This window comes from Cyprinodon variegatus, unplaced genomic scaffold (genome assembly GCF_000732505.1).
Source record: "Cyprinodon variegatus isolate N-32 unplaced genomic scaffold, C_variegatus-1.0 Scaffold293, whole genome shotgun sequence".
Lineage (NCBI taxonomy): Eukaryota > Metazoa > Chordata > Actinopteri > Cyprinodontiformes > Cyprinodontidae > Cyprinodon > Cyprinodon variegatus.
In genome coordinates this window covers 34,611-47,872 of record NW_015150746.1, presented here as the reverse complement: position 1 = coordinate 47,872, position 13,262 = coordinate 34,611, and the positions used below count along the sequence as shown (strand labels likewise).

Sequence of the window (13,262 nt, the reverse complement as noted above, 5' to 3'; positions counted from 1 at the left end):
TCACTGTATAATAATTTCTAACTACATTTATTTGTTTATTGTATTTTTGGGGGCAATTAATTGCATGCTTATTTATTTATTGAGCATTTATTTATTTCTATATTTATTTTTCAATATAATGAGTTGGTCCTCCATAACTGAAGCTCTGGGAATAAAAACTGGCAATTTTTTTTTCTTTTGTGGTGAATAAAAACTTAAAGGAAACACAGATATGTCATATAGGAAAATATTTGAAAATACATTATTTTTACAATATGCTGAAACAAGTCTGTGTTTTATTCAGACTATGAGAGTTAGAGAGAAGACTTTCAGTCGATAACATGTAGACTTAATGGGAAAATGCATTTTGCTCTGTTACACTGTTTTAAGTTCATGTCTCTGCTGTGGAAAATGCTGAATTTGCAAATGTTGAAAATCTCTATGAATTATAGGAATTTGAAAAAAAAAAAATCTATGTTCTCCAGAAGATACACACCAACTCGATGTTACAGTGTTATGGTATAAGGTAGTCAAATATAGTGGAAAATCTCAGTCTTGTAAATCATTCATCATTCAAACTTTAGGAGATCAAAGCAAAGTAGTAATAATAGATGATCTCTTAAATATCACCTCTAACAAAAATATGAATTGCATTGCAATTACCCTTTTTTATTTATGTTTAAAATGTTTTGGCTGAAATCCTGATATTTTCTTTTTTCCACTTTTTTTGCTAGTGTCGTAACTATTTAAGAAACAAACAAGTCAGATATTTCTAAGCAGAACTGAAAATGCCTAAAAAAATATAGTTCCAAATCAATAAGCAGATTGCCTTTTTGTATCACAGAGTGAAGACAGTTCTTCTCTGTGTGCAATCATTTGATTGTTTTGAAAATGGTTTGACTCATCTCTAAGACGGCTCCTCAGTTTTAGTTAAGACTGCAATGAATAACTTTTAGATAAATATAGTCACAAAACAAGCCTCTCTAGACAGTTTATTTTTGACTAGAAATCGACATCAAAAGAAAATTTAATCTAATATCATTCCTCTCAAATTCCCCAAGTTACACCGTGTGAAATATTAATGTCAACAAATAAAAACTGGAGGATCAGGGTAATTTGGAGCGACTCACCCTCTGATGCCAACAGGTCTATTTAAGAAACAGGTGCAAGTATGACAAAAACACGCTTTACTGTACACGCTTGTGACCAAAATATGAGCATTATGTTAACTTCTCAAACAAGGCAAAGAGTCCAAGTTTTCTAATCCCTTTTACTTAGTCATAGGATGTGTGTCAACTTTTCTGGATGGGTTTATAATATATAATTCGTGTGAAATGTTAAAAATATTCAGCAATACAAGAATCGCTGTAAAATATGTCGTTATTTAAAGACAGTTTTACTTATAATCAATCAAATCTGACATTTCAAAAGGCAGAGAATTAATTTCAATAAAGCTAAAGCAATAAACTGGGTTCACCCCTGTAAACACAGATGTTCAATACAGATTACAATGATGTATAATCTAATAGACAGCCGAATGGCTTTTAAAAGTCTCTCTGAAAACCCAGAGTACTTCAAAGAGTCCTTTAATGATCACTGTCAGACATACATAGCGGAAAATTTGTAGTGACAAAGGTTCCCCTTGTATTAAATGTATCTCCCTCCTGGAATTTCTTCTCTGTTCTCTTCTGCATTTTAAAACAGCTGTCATTATGAGCTGTCTTACGCTGTCTGTACTATACTAAATAATGTATTGTTTTAGCTAAAGGTGCAGCCAAAACACATTTTGCTCAAAAAGTCTAAAAATATCATTTTGACATATAAATGCGAGTGAATGTAAACCAAACAGTGTCGTCCTCATGAGACTGCTTATGATGTACTGTTTTTTAAATTCTCTACCATCTGTTTAGGTTTATGTTCCCTTAGGTTTCCTCGAATCTCTGTTGTGTTATGTTTTGGTGTTGCTTCCTTTATTATCAACTGTCCATATTTTGCAACAGAAGTATCTCATTAAACAATAGAATCCTGGATTTGGATCTAAAAACTAACCTCAGCCAGTCGTTTGGACACTGAAACGTGTGAGTGCTCACTTTTTATATTTTCAGGTAAAAGAATCAAAGACTTTATACTCTTCTGCAGATAGTTATACACCTATAGCTAATTTGTGCATGTCGAGTTATCACCCTGATCCTGACCCAGGTATCCAAGCCGAACACTTTTTTGGTGTTCTGCTCAGTTTCCCTGGAACACACCAAAAGGGCACCAGGTCATTACTGTCCAGGTGATCCAGGAGCAAATGTCTTTCCCCTTAAGCCATTCTCCCTCAAAACCTGTTGCCACCAATGATAAGATCAAAACTGTTATACATCTTTTTTGCACAAAAAAATCACTCTTTATATTTTTGTGCATTAAGTAATTAAAATTATTTCAATATAAAATGACCAGTGCCACACTTATCTACAATTCTGCTGTTGGTGATTTCCTCCCTTCCTGGTACGTATGTCAACAGCTTGTCTTTTTCAACAGTATTTGTGGAGGCTGAAGCACAAAAATAGAATGAGTTTTGACCATTCCTCTTTTCTTTTCACAATCTCTCTTGTCCAAAGTCTATGACACTGACTATGATCTCTTCTTTACAGCAAAACCTTCAGGCTTTCTTTTGGATTCAGCACTGGTAACTGTCACGACCATGAGAGAGGATTTACTGTTTGCTCTTTGAACCATTTTTATCTTGATTATGCCATACAACCTCAAGCAATAACCCACTGTAAGATTCACAGATTGCCCATTTTCAGTTTTCTGGCAGATGCCCACAGTTATCTATTCAAAATATCCTCGTATTTAAAAGAGTTTATGATGCAAATCGGGTTACATTTCCCACATTACCACTCATTTTCACAAACATCTCAGGGCTCACTTCATATATATTGTGTACGTTGGTAATTGCTCATTATTGGATTAAATCAAACTTGATTCATTTGACTTTTACCAAAGACCATTGTCACACTTCTGTTAGCTAAATATAATTTTTCCTGCTAATCTGATAGACATCACCTCAGTGCATCACAGCAGCTGAGCTATCAGCTCAGACTCTACCTCAGGAACTCTTTTGAACTCTTTTATGTTTACTTATTATTTCATGTATCCTGTGTTAATTCCAGTAGCTTGTAGTGTTTGCATAGTTTATTACACATAATAATTCTGTGATAGGGATTAATAGGGTCAATAAATAAAGCACCCTTTCTGTTTAAATTGTGGTAGTCTGCTATTATGTATACTTCAGTTACTGCTTGTCTAAAAAGAGTAGAGCCAACTTGAACAACTTGAATAGACAGAGACAAATATTTTCCTTGTGTTTAATGATTAATGACTCTGCTTGAAATTTAGACATCCAAACAATCCAGCCACAAAGGTAAGTGGTTAATAACACCTGGTAATTAAGCAAATTGTCAATTATAATCATTTAACTAAAGATCTTTGCTTGGATTTACCCTTGATTAGAATAACATATTAATTAACTATAACCTCAGGTTCTAGTCATTGATATGAGAGGTAAAATTACAGAACACCTTTAGAATATTATTTTGGCACGTAGATACTGTAGAATATGAAGTTCATTATGGAAATTGCTGTATGCCAAAAAGTTGCAAGTGTTCTTTAGCTGTGAATTGTGAAGACTTAGCCTGGGTTTTCTCAGTTCCACTAGTTATAAAGAAAGTTTTTTTTTTTTTATGCATGTACACATGAATACATTTTCCATTTACTATCCCCAAGTTAGAAAATGCTGCAAGGCACACTAGCTCCACATAACAGAACTATAACGGACCTCTAGGGGGAGAGGATTATCAACTTGTATATGACCAAAACCATAGACAATAGTATGATTTAATGTTTATGGACTGGAAACTTTGCAAAAACATACTGGATGCCTGCCTAGATGACTCAGAGGTTTAATGTTATGCAAAATTACCTTAATAAACATTTTGTAACAATCATATGTGTCCTGAAGCCTGTTTATGAGATTCACAAATGAAAGAAAAAAAAAACCTTTCACTTCTATCATTACCTGTTCTACCTCTTAGCTAATGTGTGCTCAAAATACTCAGAAAATTCTGCCCTTTATGATGTCATTAGGGGAAATAAGTTGTCCAGAGCAAAACAAAAACAATAATTTAATACATTGTAAAACATTTGGGTGCCATATACAGAAACACAGAGCAGTTGGGTATTCTTTTAGGGATTTCTATATGGCTGCAATGTCCTGATCCTGTCTCTCATTGGATTTTTATCTTCTGCTGACTTTTCCCATGAGATTGCAGAGGGTTATGCAGATAGTGTCCAGTTTAAGGTTCCTGAACCTAGGTCTGCATACCTTTTGCTCAGTGCTGAATTGGTTCAATGGGATCCAACTCTGCTTGATTCGGTTTCTAACCCTTCCAGTTGTTATGCCTGACAGTTTACCATAAAGTTACATTTGCATTTTTATTTTCTCCAGTCTGGTGGGGAGGCAAATATATCCTTCTGTTCATGGAAACTTTGTTGATGGGATTGTGCCAGATAATTCTATGTATAAACTTAAGCTTCCATTTGTTTGCACTGGGCTATCTCCTTAAACCTTCGCATATACCAGGACAGTCTATAGACCGATTCCCCAAATCCCTTTAACTGGACAGCAGACAATGCTCTTGAAATGCTAACCCTTATCTGGAGATCCCCAGGGCTGCTTCCCTAAATTGTCTCCTTTTTCTCCACCTTTGGTTCCAGATGACCTAAATTCATTCGGGCATAATCATTTCATCCAGTCTTCGCTAGAAGCTGGAACGGCTCATCGGTTTTCTAGAACTTTTTTGTTCTATTCTAGTTATTTGTATTTGTTCCAGTGTTTTATTTATTTATTTTTCACCATCCACTGTATTTCTTTGTTGTTGTTTTTTTCCATTACCTGAGTCGCATCTGTGGTGCATTTGTTATCAGCACAACTGCTCCTTTTGTTTACTATTATTCTATGTATGTATATCGTTCTGGCTCCCTTGCATGAATCAAATACTCCTGATTTTATAGCTTTTGTTTGAGGTTATATTTTTGTCATAGTTTATTTTGGTTTGGGCTGTTAGATCATTCTTTTATGTTCACCCACTCTTTGTGGCGCTGTATTGTATACGAGTTGTTTTGACCAGCAAGTTCTAGACTACCATCTGCAGGTGTTCTTCTTGCTTTGCCTTGGCTGGTTTATATGGCAATTTAAACATAAAACACGACAGGTGTGGAATTTACTTTCCTGTTGTTTATTATATCAAGTTGCTGTTGCCTTTGTGCACTTTCTTTTTGTTTATTTATTTATTTTTTTCTAAAATGAGTAATGTAGCAGTAATGAGCACAGTGTGTAGGGGTATGATGGTAGCTAAAGCAGGAAATTACCATCTTTAGAAATAAAATGCCTGACAAAAAAAACATTATAATCCATGCTGTTTTTTAGTTTTTGTCCTTTTCCAGCAACCACAAACCTCAGTTGATACTTTGCTGAGATTTCATGTGACCAACCAAATGCTTGCCAAGTAAAAAGAAAGGAAATAAAAACAATACATCACTTTCAACTTTTTTATATTAGAAACTAAAAGGTGTCCATAGGTCCCTTTGACTCACATATTGCTTGCAATGCAGTATTTTAAAGTTTATATCTCTAATCTTTCCATAAAAAAGAATTTTCTGCAGTTAAATTAGGTGGTGATCACTTTGGAGTAATAAATCCACATTGTTTCTAAATTGGATTTAAGTTTAGACTTTTTTAAGATATAAATATACTTGGATCTCAGAGATTCCAGGTCTGGCTGTGAGCTTAGGATATTGTTGTTATTCTTCTGGAAATGTAACCTCTCAGCTTACATAAAGCATTTTCACAACATGACGGTGCTAACATAATGTATCTCCATGGGAATAGTGAGCTTGAGGTGATTATTATTAATCTTCCACAACCAAAAGTCGGACTGGGTTTCAATCAAAAATTTTCGATATGATACCAATCCCAATACCTATTTCAAATACTAGTTTTATAATATCAATTCCAGTAAAAGAAAATTACATTAAATATTAAAGTATAAATCTTGACTTTCATTTTTAAGTTAGATTTTACAATTCAAAGCACTTTTTTAACATAAAACTTATTTTCAGTGCAAAAGAGAACTTGCAAATAAATGACAAGACAGTGGCTAATGCTCATTTTTACATATTGAAGACCTTTTTACTTACCTTTTTTTTCAAAAAGATTAACATGTCTGCTTTCTCAAGCAAGCCCACTCCTCGCTGATGGTGCCTCCAGCAGTAGAAAGTGGACGCTCTGAGGGTTTGGATGATGCTTTCACACAGAGACACCTGATTGCCAAATTTGTGCACCTATTAAGTTGCAATAAAGCTAACAAAGGTAAACTTGCCTGTCGATGAGGCAAGTTTAAATTTCTCCGGTGGTGGAGATTTTGAATCACCCAGCTCCGGTTTTCTACTGCTTGTGGGCTGCTGAGAGGAGGATGGCTGAGCAACTTTCTGCTCTTAAATTGATCCTGTGCACAATTAGGTGCTATATCAAGTTAGTGGTGTTGCCAGCCTTAGCAACTGTGTCGTTTTTGCATACCGTATATTGCGTCGCGCACTCTTTGCATCAATCTTTCTAAAGTGATGCCACACTTTGGTGGCATATCTAAGAGGTTTTATGAGGCTACCAGCAAGTTCACAACAAAGTCATCAATCATCAAAACCGAAAGACGAGGCGTGTTTTGAAAATTTGCAATATTACAGCATTTTTGTCGGTCCCATAAAAGAACCGAGGTACAGTACCCTCCCCAAATCAAAAGCACATGTAGCCCAAAAACATACATTCTACTTTAATTTTACCAGAATACCTTCCTGCACATGTTTAATGTTCCCCAATCTAACTTTCCGCATTTACTTTTTTCTTTCCACTGTTTCATGAAGGCCAGTTTTAAAGAGTAAATGAAAATCGTCTCTTTAAAGACTGATTGTATCTTCTTGAGCTTTGCTATGTTGCAGCTTCTCTAAGGTTACCATATGCATCTTGATTGAAGGCTCTTCTCCCCTGGCCCGTCAGCTTTGGTAGACGGACATGTCATGGCTGCTTTCCGGTAATCATAATATTATATACATTTCTTGTTTTCAGGACAACAGCACATACCCTGCTTCAAACCTCTAAACCACTTTTTGGTCTTCATGAGGCTTTTCGTTGAGGTGGCATCTGGAAGTAACTCATTAAACTAGAAATCCTTTTGTGGTATCAGAATACAGAGGGCAAGAAAACACATGCCCATATGTATCTGATGTTTATGGTGAGCATATAGTTTAAAAGTAATAACTTTATATAATGAGTAAACTTGTATAATGTTTCCCCTACCATTGAAGCTGGCATTGCGTATGTACTTGAGCAGAGTCTTCCCATCTGTGGACTCCATTTGTGGACAAACGCCAGGATGATTGGGACATAAATCCTTGTGCATGTTGTGCAGAGCGTGGGCCATGGCATACACAGCGTCAATCACAAACTGCACCTTCCCTTCCTGCTCATACTTGGAGTCGATCCCAATCCTCTCCTGGCCTGTGGGAAGAAACAACAGTTTTTAACTGAATGTGCCGAAAAGCTGTTAAACTTTATGTTATATCAGCTCTGACAGCTTCTGTTTTTATCCGGCTCCTCATTAACGTTTTTTTTTCTGTTTGTTTTACTTTAGATTCTGAGGGAATTACAGCTAAAGGGGACAACGTGTTAGAGGAAATAAGAAGACGTGTTTAATTCCCCAGTGGGTTATATCAACTCTAAAGCAGAGCTGTGAGGGAGAAAAAAAGTGTTTGTGAAGAAATTCAGCATAGTCAGACTGAATTACTAGGCTGTGCTTCAAAGTAATAGGCAGGCAACAATGAAGCTCATTTGTCCCATCTGAAAGGAGATGAAGATCACCATGAACTTTAGTTACAGACTCAGCTACACTGGTTCCCTGCTTCTTTATATCCCCCTGTTCCTGCACTGCCCTTTTAAGATGGGCTGCTGGAAAGGTTTACCTCATTCTGCAGAATACCCAAACACAACCTCTTCTCTTGGTTTTTGTTGCAAGCTGAACTTTATTCTAAGAGATAAAAGCTACTTTTCAAAGGTTGCCCAAAAATTATAGTAACAAAAATATTCCCATTACATTTTATGGTTATCATTGTAATCTTCATTGTAATTATGATTTTCAGGCTCCCACTTACCAAAAGAATGCATCACCAAGAAAACAGAAAAAAAAAAAATTAATTTCTCAGAGGTAGATGTCTGCAGGAACTCAGTAATCATGTTAATAAGAAAAATGAAAGCATGTGGGAGACTTTTTCGAAAAGGGAATGAGCTCGTAAGCAATCTGCTCTGACATTTCAGTCCATTTCTTAGATCTTAACATACATCTCAGCCCACACATAACCTTTTTGATATTTCTAAGCTCCACATAAGGAGTTCAGAGAACAGTCTTGGAATTGAAAGGTCTCCTGGCAGAATTTTACATTCTAATGCTCTTGTGCCTGTCAATAAATTTGAATATCCCCCAAAATAAATGTATTTTTTTTTATTATATTCAATGACTAAATTCACAGGTTATATAAATTAATTAGATTATGACCTAACTCAAAATTCTGTTTCTTAGGAAATAAAATTATTGCATAAGACCAAAGAAATATGATTTTTAAAACATTGCCATGACATGATGAAGGGGTTTGACTCTACAGCTGCGTTTGCTGATAGTCCTCCACACATTTTTAAGGCTACAACTAAATCAAATAAGGTCATTGTTAAGAATTTGTCTGTTCGCAAACAATTTATAGAAAAGTTATTCGGAAAGTAAAACTGTACTAGCAGAAGATTCCCAAGGATAACCTTAAGAAGGTTGTGAAACAAAGCCTATTCTAAAGTTAATTTAAAGGACATAAAAATGCCTTTAATTATTTATCTTTCCTAGTTAAATCATTTAGTTTTCAGGGCCTTTTCCTCTGACTTTTCAACAAGCATTCTTGGGAGTCATTTTGTTGCAGTTTTGAAATTAGGCACTTCACACCCCTCCAGGTACGTCTCTGTCCATATTTCTCATTTGTGGAGGTACGATTACCCAGCAGTGCAGAAATTATTTCCAAAATATATTAAAAAACCTCACTAACAGAATAGGTTTAAATTCAGCCTTACATGTTCAAGCTAAAAACTGATCCAGAGTGTGCTTAATATCAAAGAAACATATAATCTTGTAAATGGTTTTAATCCTGTGGGCAACATGAAATTTTAAATTCTTAAATAATAGCAGTGAAGACCTAACAAATTCACAGCAAGTAACATAAACTGTAAAAATAAATAGTTATTGACAGTATTCGATCAAACTTCATGTCAGATACCTTTTGAAATATAAATGCTTCCATGATATGAATGAACACAAACGTCCAAGACACTTTCCAGAATGCCCATTTTCTCTCCAAATTGTTCTTATTTTTTTATTTTGTGTGTGTCCTATATTCTCAATCTGAACAGAGTGTTTTTACAGAAATGTCACTATGTCACTATTCTTGAACATGTATTTTGTGCATGACCCCAACAAAACTAACAAGTTGTCAAAAGGTAGCATCAAGAATATCACTGACTGCATTTAGATCACGTTATACAAGATTTAAAAAGATGACTAAACAGACTGTAAAACTGTTTGTGTAATATTGCTATACTGTGAGGTTGTGTCCTTAACAAACTTAAAACATGCCAAGGTAACATAAGCTATTAACATTATAGCGAGAGAGTTATATCGACATGTCTATTATAACACTTGTTGGTTGGCTTTTTTTCATCTTCCGCAAAATACCGCTATGTTATGTCTGTTGTTACTGTGAACAGAAGGAACTGACCCTTCTTTATACTAACCGAGGTTGCTGAGGCACTCATCCCCTTAAGTGCTACACATAAACAGAGGGGTTTCTGCGCTGATGTTGGTATTTTCTATGGAAACATTTATTTAAACTGGAACTTTGAAGAAGTTCTGATGCCGTGGGATGGCGTAATGACTTGTTTGTCTTAATACACCCAACAGCCAAACATATAAATTTATCTGTTTGTTGCCTTAGGATCCTTTATAATGAATTACAAAAATACTGCATGAAATAACAGATCCACTAGGTTGGTCAGCTGGAGGTCTATGATATTGTTTAGAAGTTCAACTGCAAATATTTTGATGTATTTGAAAAAGAAATTTAACAGAGAATAAGAGAACTGAACTACAGAGGGATCACACTTCTCAGCCTCCTCAAAGCCTTTGCTAGAGTGGGTTCCAGGCACATCCCACCGGAAGGAGGCCAAGCGGACAGCCCAGGACACCCTGGAGAGATTATGTCTCTTGACTGGCCTGGGAAAATGTCGAGACTCTCCGAGGTGTCTCGGGAGAGGGAATTGTGGGAGCCTTTGTTAAAATGACTGACAAAGCCAGACAAAGCAGAAGACTATGAGTACGATGATGTGACAAGTATGAGAACTAAGTCTTTGGAAAATGGATTTTGCATGATAAACAATACTGCGGGATTGTGTAAGGAATTGCATTTGATGAATTGGGTTAATACGCCATGGAACACAACATTTAGATTTATTTGTTTGGTGCCTTGGCATTATTTAACATGAACTACAAAAGTACTGTGCAAAAAAATTGAAGTTTTATTGGACCGGTTAGAAAGAAGTCAATGAACTTGTTTTAAAATTCCAAAGCAAATGCTATAAATACTGTGATTTAATAAAAAAAAAAAAAAAAGAAGAGAGAACTGAACAGACTCAAAAAAATGACCTAAACAGCATCTAACAATATCAACACAAGATTTTAAGACGGAATTAAACCTTTCTTGACTTTTACTGGCTCCATATACAGTACACAAAAAAGAAAATGCATTTACCAGCTAATACAATTTATTTTGCTTGAGATGACCTCTTTAAAATATTTTAAAGAAATGTACCAAAGATAAATGATTACTTAGTTATTGCTTTAACAGCCTCCACAAGGATATATTTAGGATATGTATTCAAACTATTGCTTTTTTTATATTAAGCCACTCCTACACCAGAAGAAATGTCGGAAGCATCTTGCCTAGGCTATGGGTTACTGGGGTATTATGAAGTGGACCAATGTCCTCTTTTCAGATGAAATTGTGTTGTGCATTTCATTTGAAAAAGTTCCGCAGTCTGACGGAAGAGTTAAAAGGAACCGAAGAAGGAAATTAAGCAGCTGGTGAGCTTGTGTAAAATACAACAGCCTGAACGTGGAGCAGACGAAAGAGATCATCGTCGACTTCCGGAAGAATCAGCAGCACCAAATTCCTGAGGGTGCACAACCCAGACAACCTCACCTGGACTGTAAACACCACCTCACTGGTCAAAATCAGACTGTTAAACGGTTGAAACTCTAATCAAGACACAAATAAAGACTCTGCATCACACTTTTAAACATCGTATTTGCACTGCATGGTTTAAGATGGTACGTGTATAAGATTTTCATATCCCTTTAAATAGAACTCAGCTCAATGTTCCTACTGCATTTGCACCATGTTCATTTCACTTTTGTAAGCTGCCTCTTCAGTGTTGAAAAGCTATATGCATTGAAATTTCATTTTGTATACACGCTGTGTATACAAAGTTATCGTCAGTTTGTAATAAAGTCTGTCCTAGTCTAAGTCAAGCTACTGAGAGTCCAAAGAAAGGTTTACATCCTCAGTGAAGATTTAATGGTTTTTGTCATCCGAGGTTTTGGTCTAAAGTGTTTTCTTAAGATCAAAGTCAGCATTGGCCAGGACATTTTTAGCTCAATCAATGTTATTTTTCTCTGCTGGTGAATTTTATGAAGATATTGTTTTGCACGTGGTGCCCTGAAGAGGAAGAAGCAGGAGACCAGACAACAAAGATGAGCTGTAGAGCCCAAGCTTAAGCATCTTGGGCCCAGCAGAACCACAGGTTAGTTACCTCACTAACTGGTCTACACTAGTCAAAAAGTCAAAAATTGATTACATATACTGTAGATCAACATACCTGCTGCAAGGTCAACATTTCTGTATTAAAAGGATTTTAAAAGGATATTAGTTTTATCAAGCATACAACTTTTTGGAGAAACTCTGAGATCTAAAGTATACAAAATCCTTTTTTATTTGAATTAATAAAAACTAAAACTATTCCGATTCACTAAGAAGCACATTTATCAGCTTGGCAAGGGGTCTAAAACAAATTAAAAATTGCAACATAGTTGCTGTACTTTTTAGGGTAGAGTGAGAAAAAAAATAAATGTGTTTTGCTGTCACTTTGCAAGAAGGCCCCTTAGAGCAAGTGGAGGAGCATCTTTTGTCTTTGACACATGATGAAATTTACCGTACAGGGGATTTCAAAGGAAACAAAATCCCTCAGCAAACTGTAATTTGTGTCAAAGCGCTATTGCCGTCATCAGGTATGGAGGGAAGATTAATACAGCAACCCACATTCCCCGGCCATCATGCGCGTGGATAATTCATGCAGTGAAATGCCTGTCACACTATTGGCAGGCTCAGTTTAGGTAACATGAGAATACATCACCACTGGAAACAATACTATCATTAATAAATCACCAAGATGCTGCAGTAGCAGAATGGGCTTCTAAAGAGAATTAATTCAGCTTTGGGAAGATTTTTCTGTAATTTCAATATTAAATAAAATATAGTCTGGCTCTTTGTACCAAGATAAAGGGAGAAAGAGAGATACGAAACCTAGGAGCAGATGGTCTGCTAGAGCAGTATGACGAATGCATGTAGAGCATTAATTATTCTAATAATACAATTTATCTGTCCAGCACCCACCAGGTCCCACACCTGGTGTTAGACAAGGTGTTTAAAATCAAACCAAAAAAAGGCTCCACTGCCTGTGGCTTTTATTGTGAAATATGCACATAATCTTCAAGCCTTATTTCAATAATTGCTTAATGCCTCTATACACATTTACCTGTGCATTTGCGGCTGCTGTCCTCTCTCTTTGAACCACTGAGCAGTCGGCAGTCAAAGTTTTCCTCCCAAAACTCTGCAAACCACACGTTCCTGCGATTGTTCTCCAGGGTGAGACCCATAAAGTATTCATCAAATCCTAGGACATAGGAAAAAGAGAAGAGCTCAGTTCCGGACCCATTATCAGTCCTGCAGGAAATAATGTCACAGACGTGATTGTAGTAATGGTGAACAGCTTGCCGCGAGGTTTTGGAAAAAGACATGCAAGCACTTCTTCATCACAT

General features: G+C 35.9%; 1 protein-coding gene across 1 annotated transcript in view; it reads right to left on the bottom strand.

The window, feature by feature from the left end:
- LOC107090377 (metabotropic glutamate receptor 7-like) overlaps positions 1 to 13,262 on the bottom strand; it is a 70,726-nt gene that overhangs the window by 34,481 nt on the left and 22,983 nt on the right. The window contains exons 4-5 of the mRNA XM_015383710.1: positions 12,980 to 13,117; positions 7,379 to 7,579 (exon numbers count right to left, since the gene is read on the bottom strand). Coding sequence (XP_015239196.1) covers positions 7,379 to 7,579; positions 12,980 to 13,117 — 339 coding nt within the window. The remainder of the gene's footprint in view (positions 1 to 7,378; positions 7,580 to 12,979; positions 13,118 to 13,262) is intronic.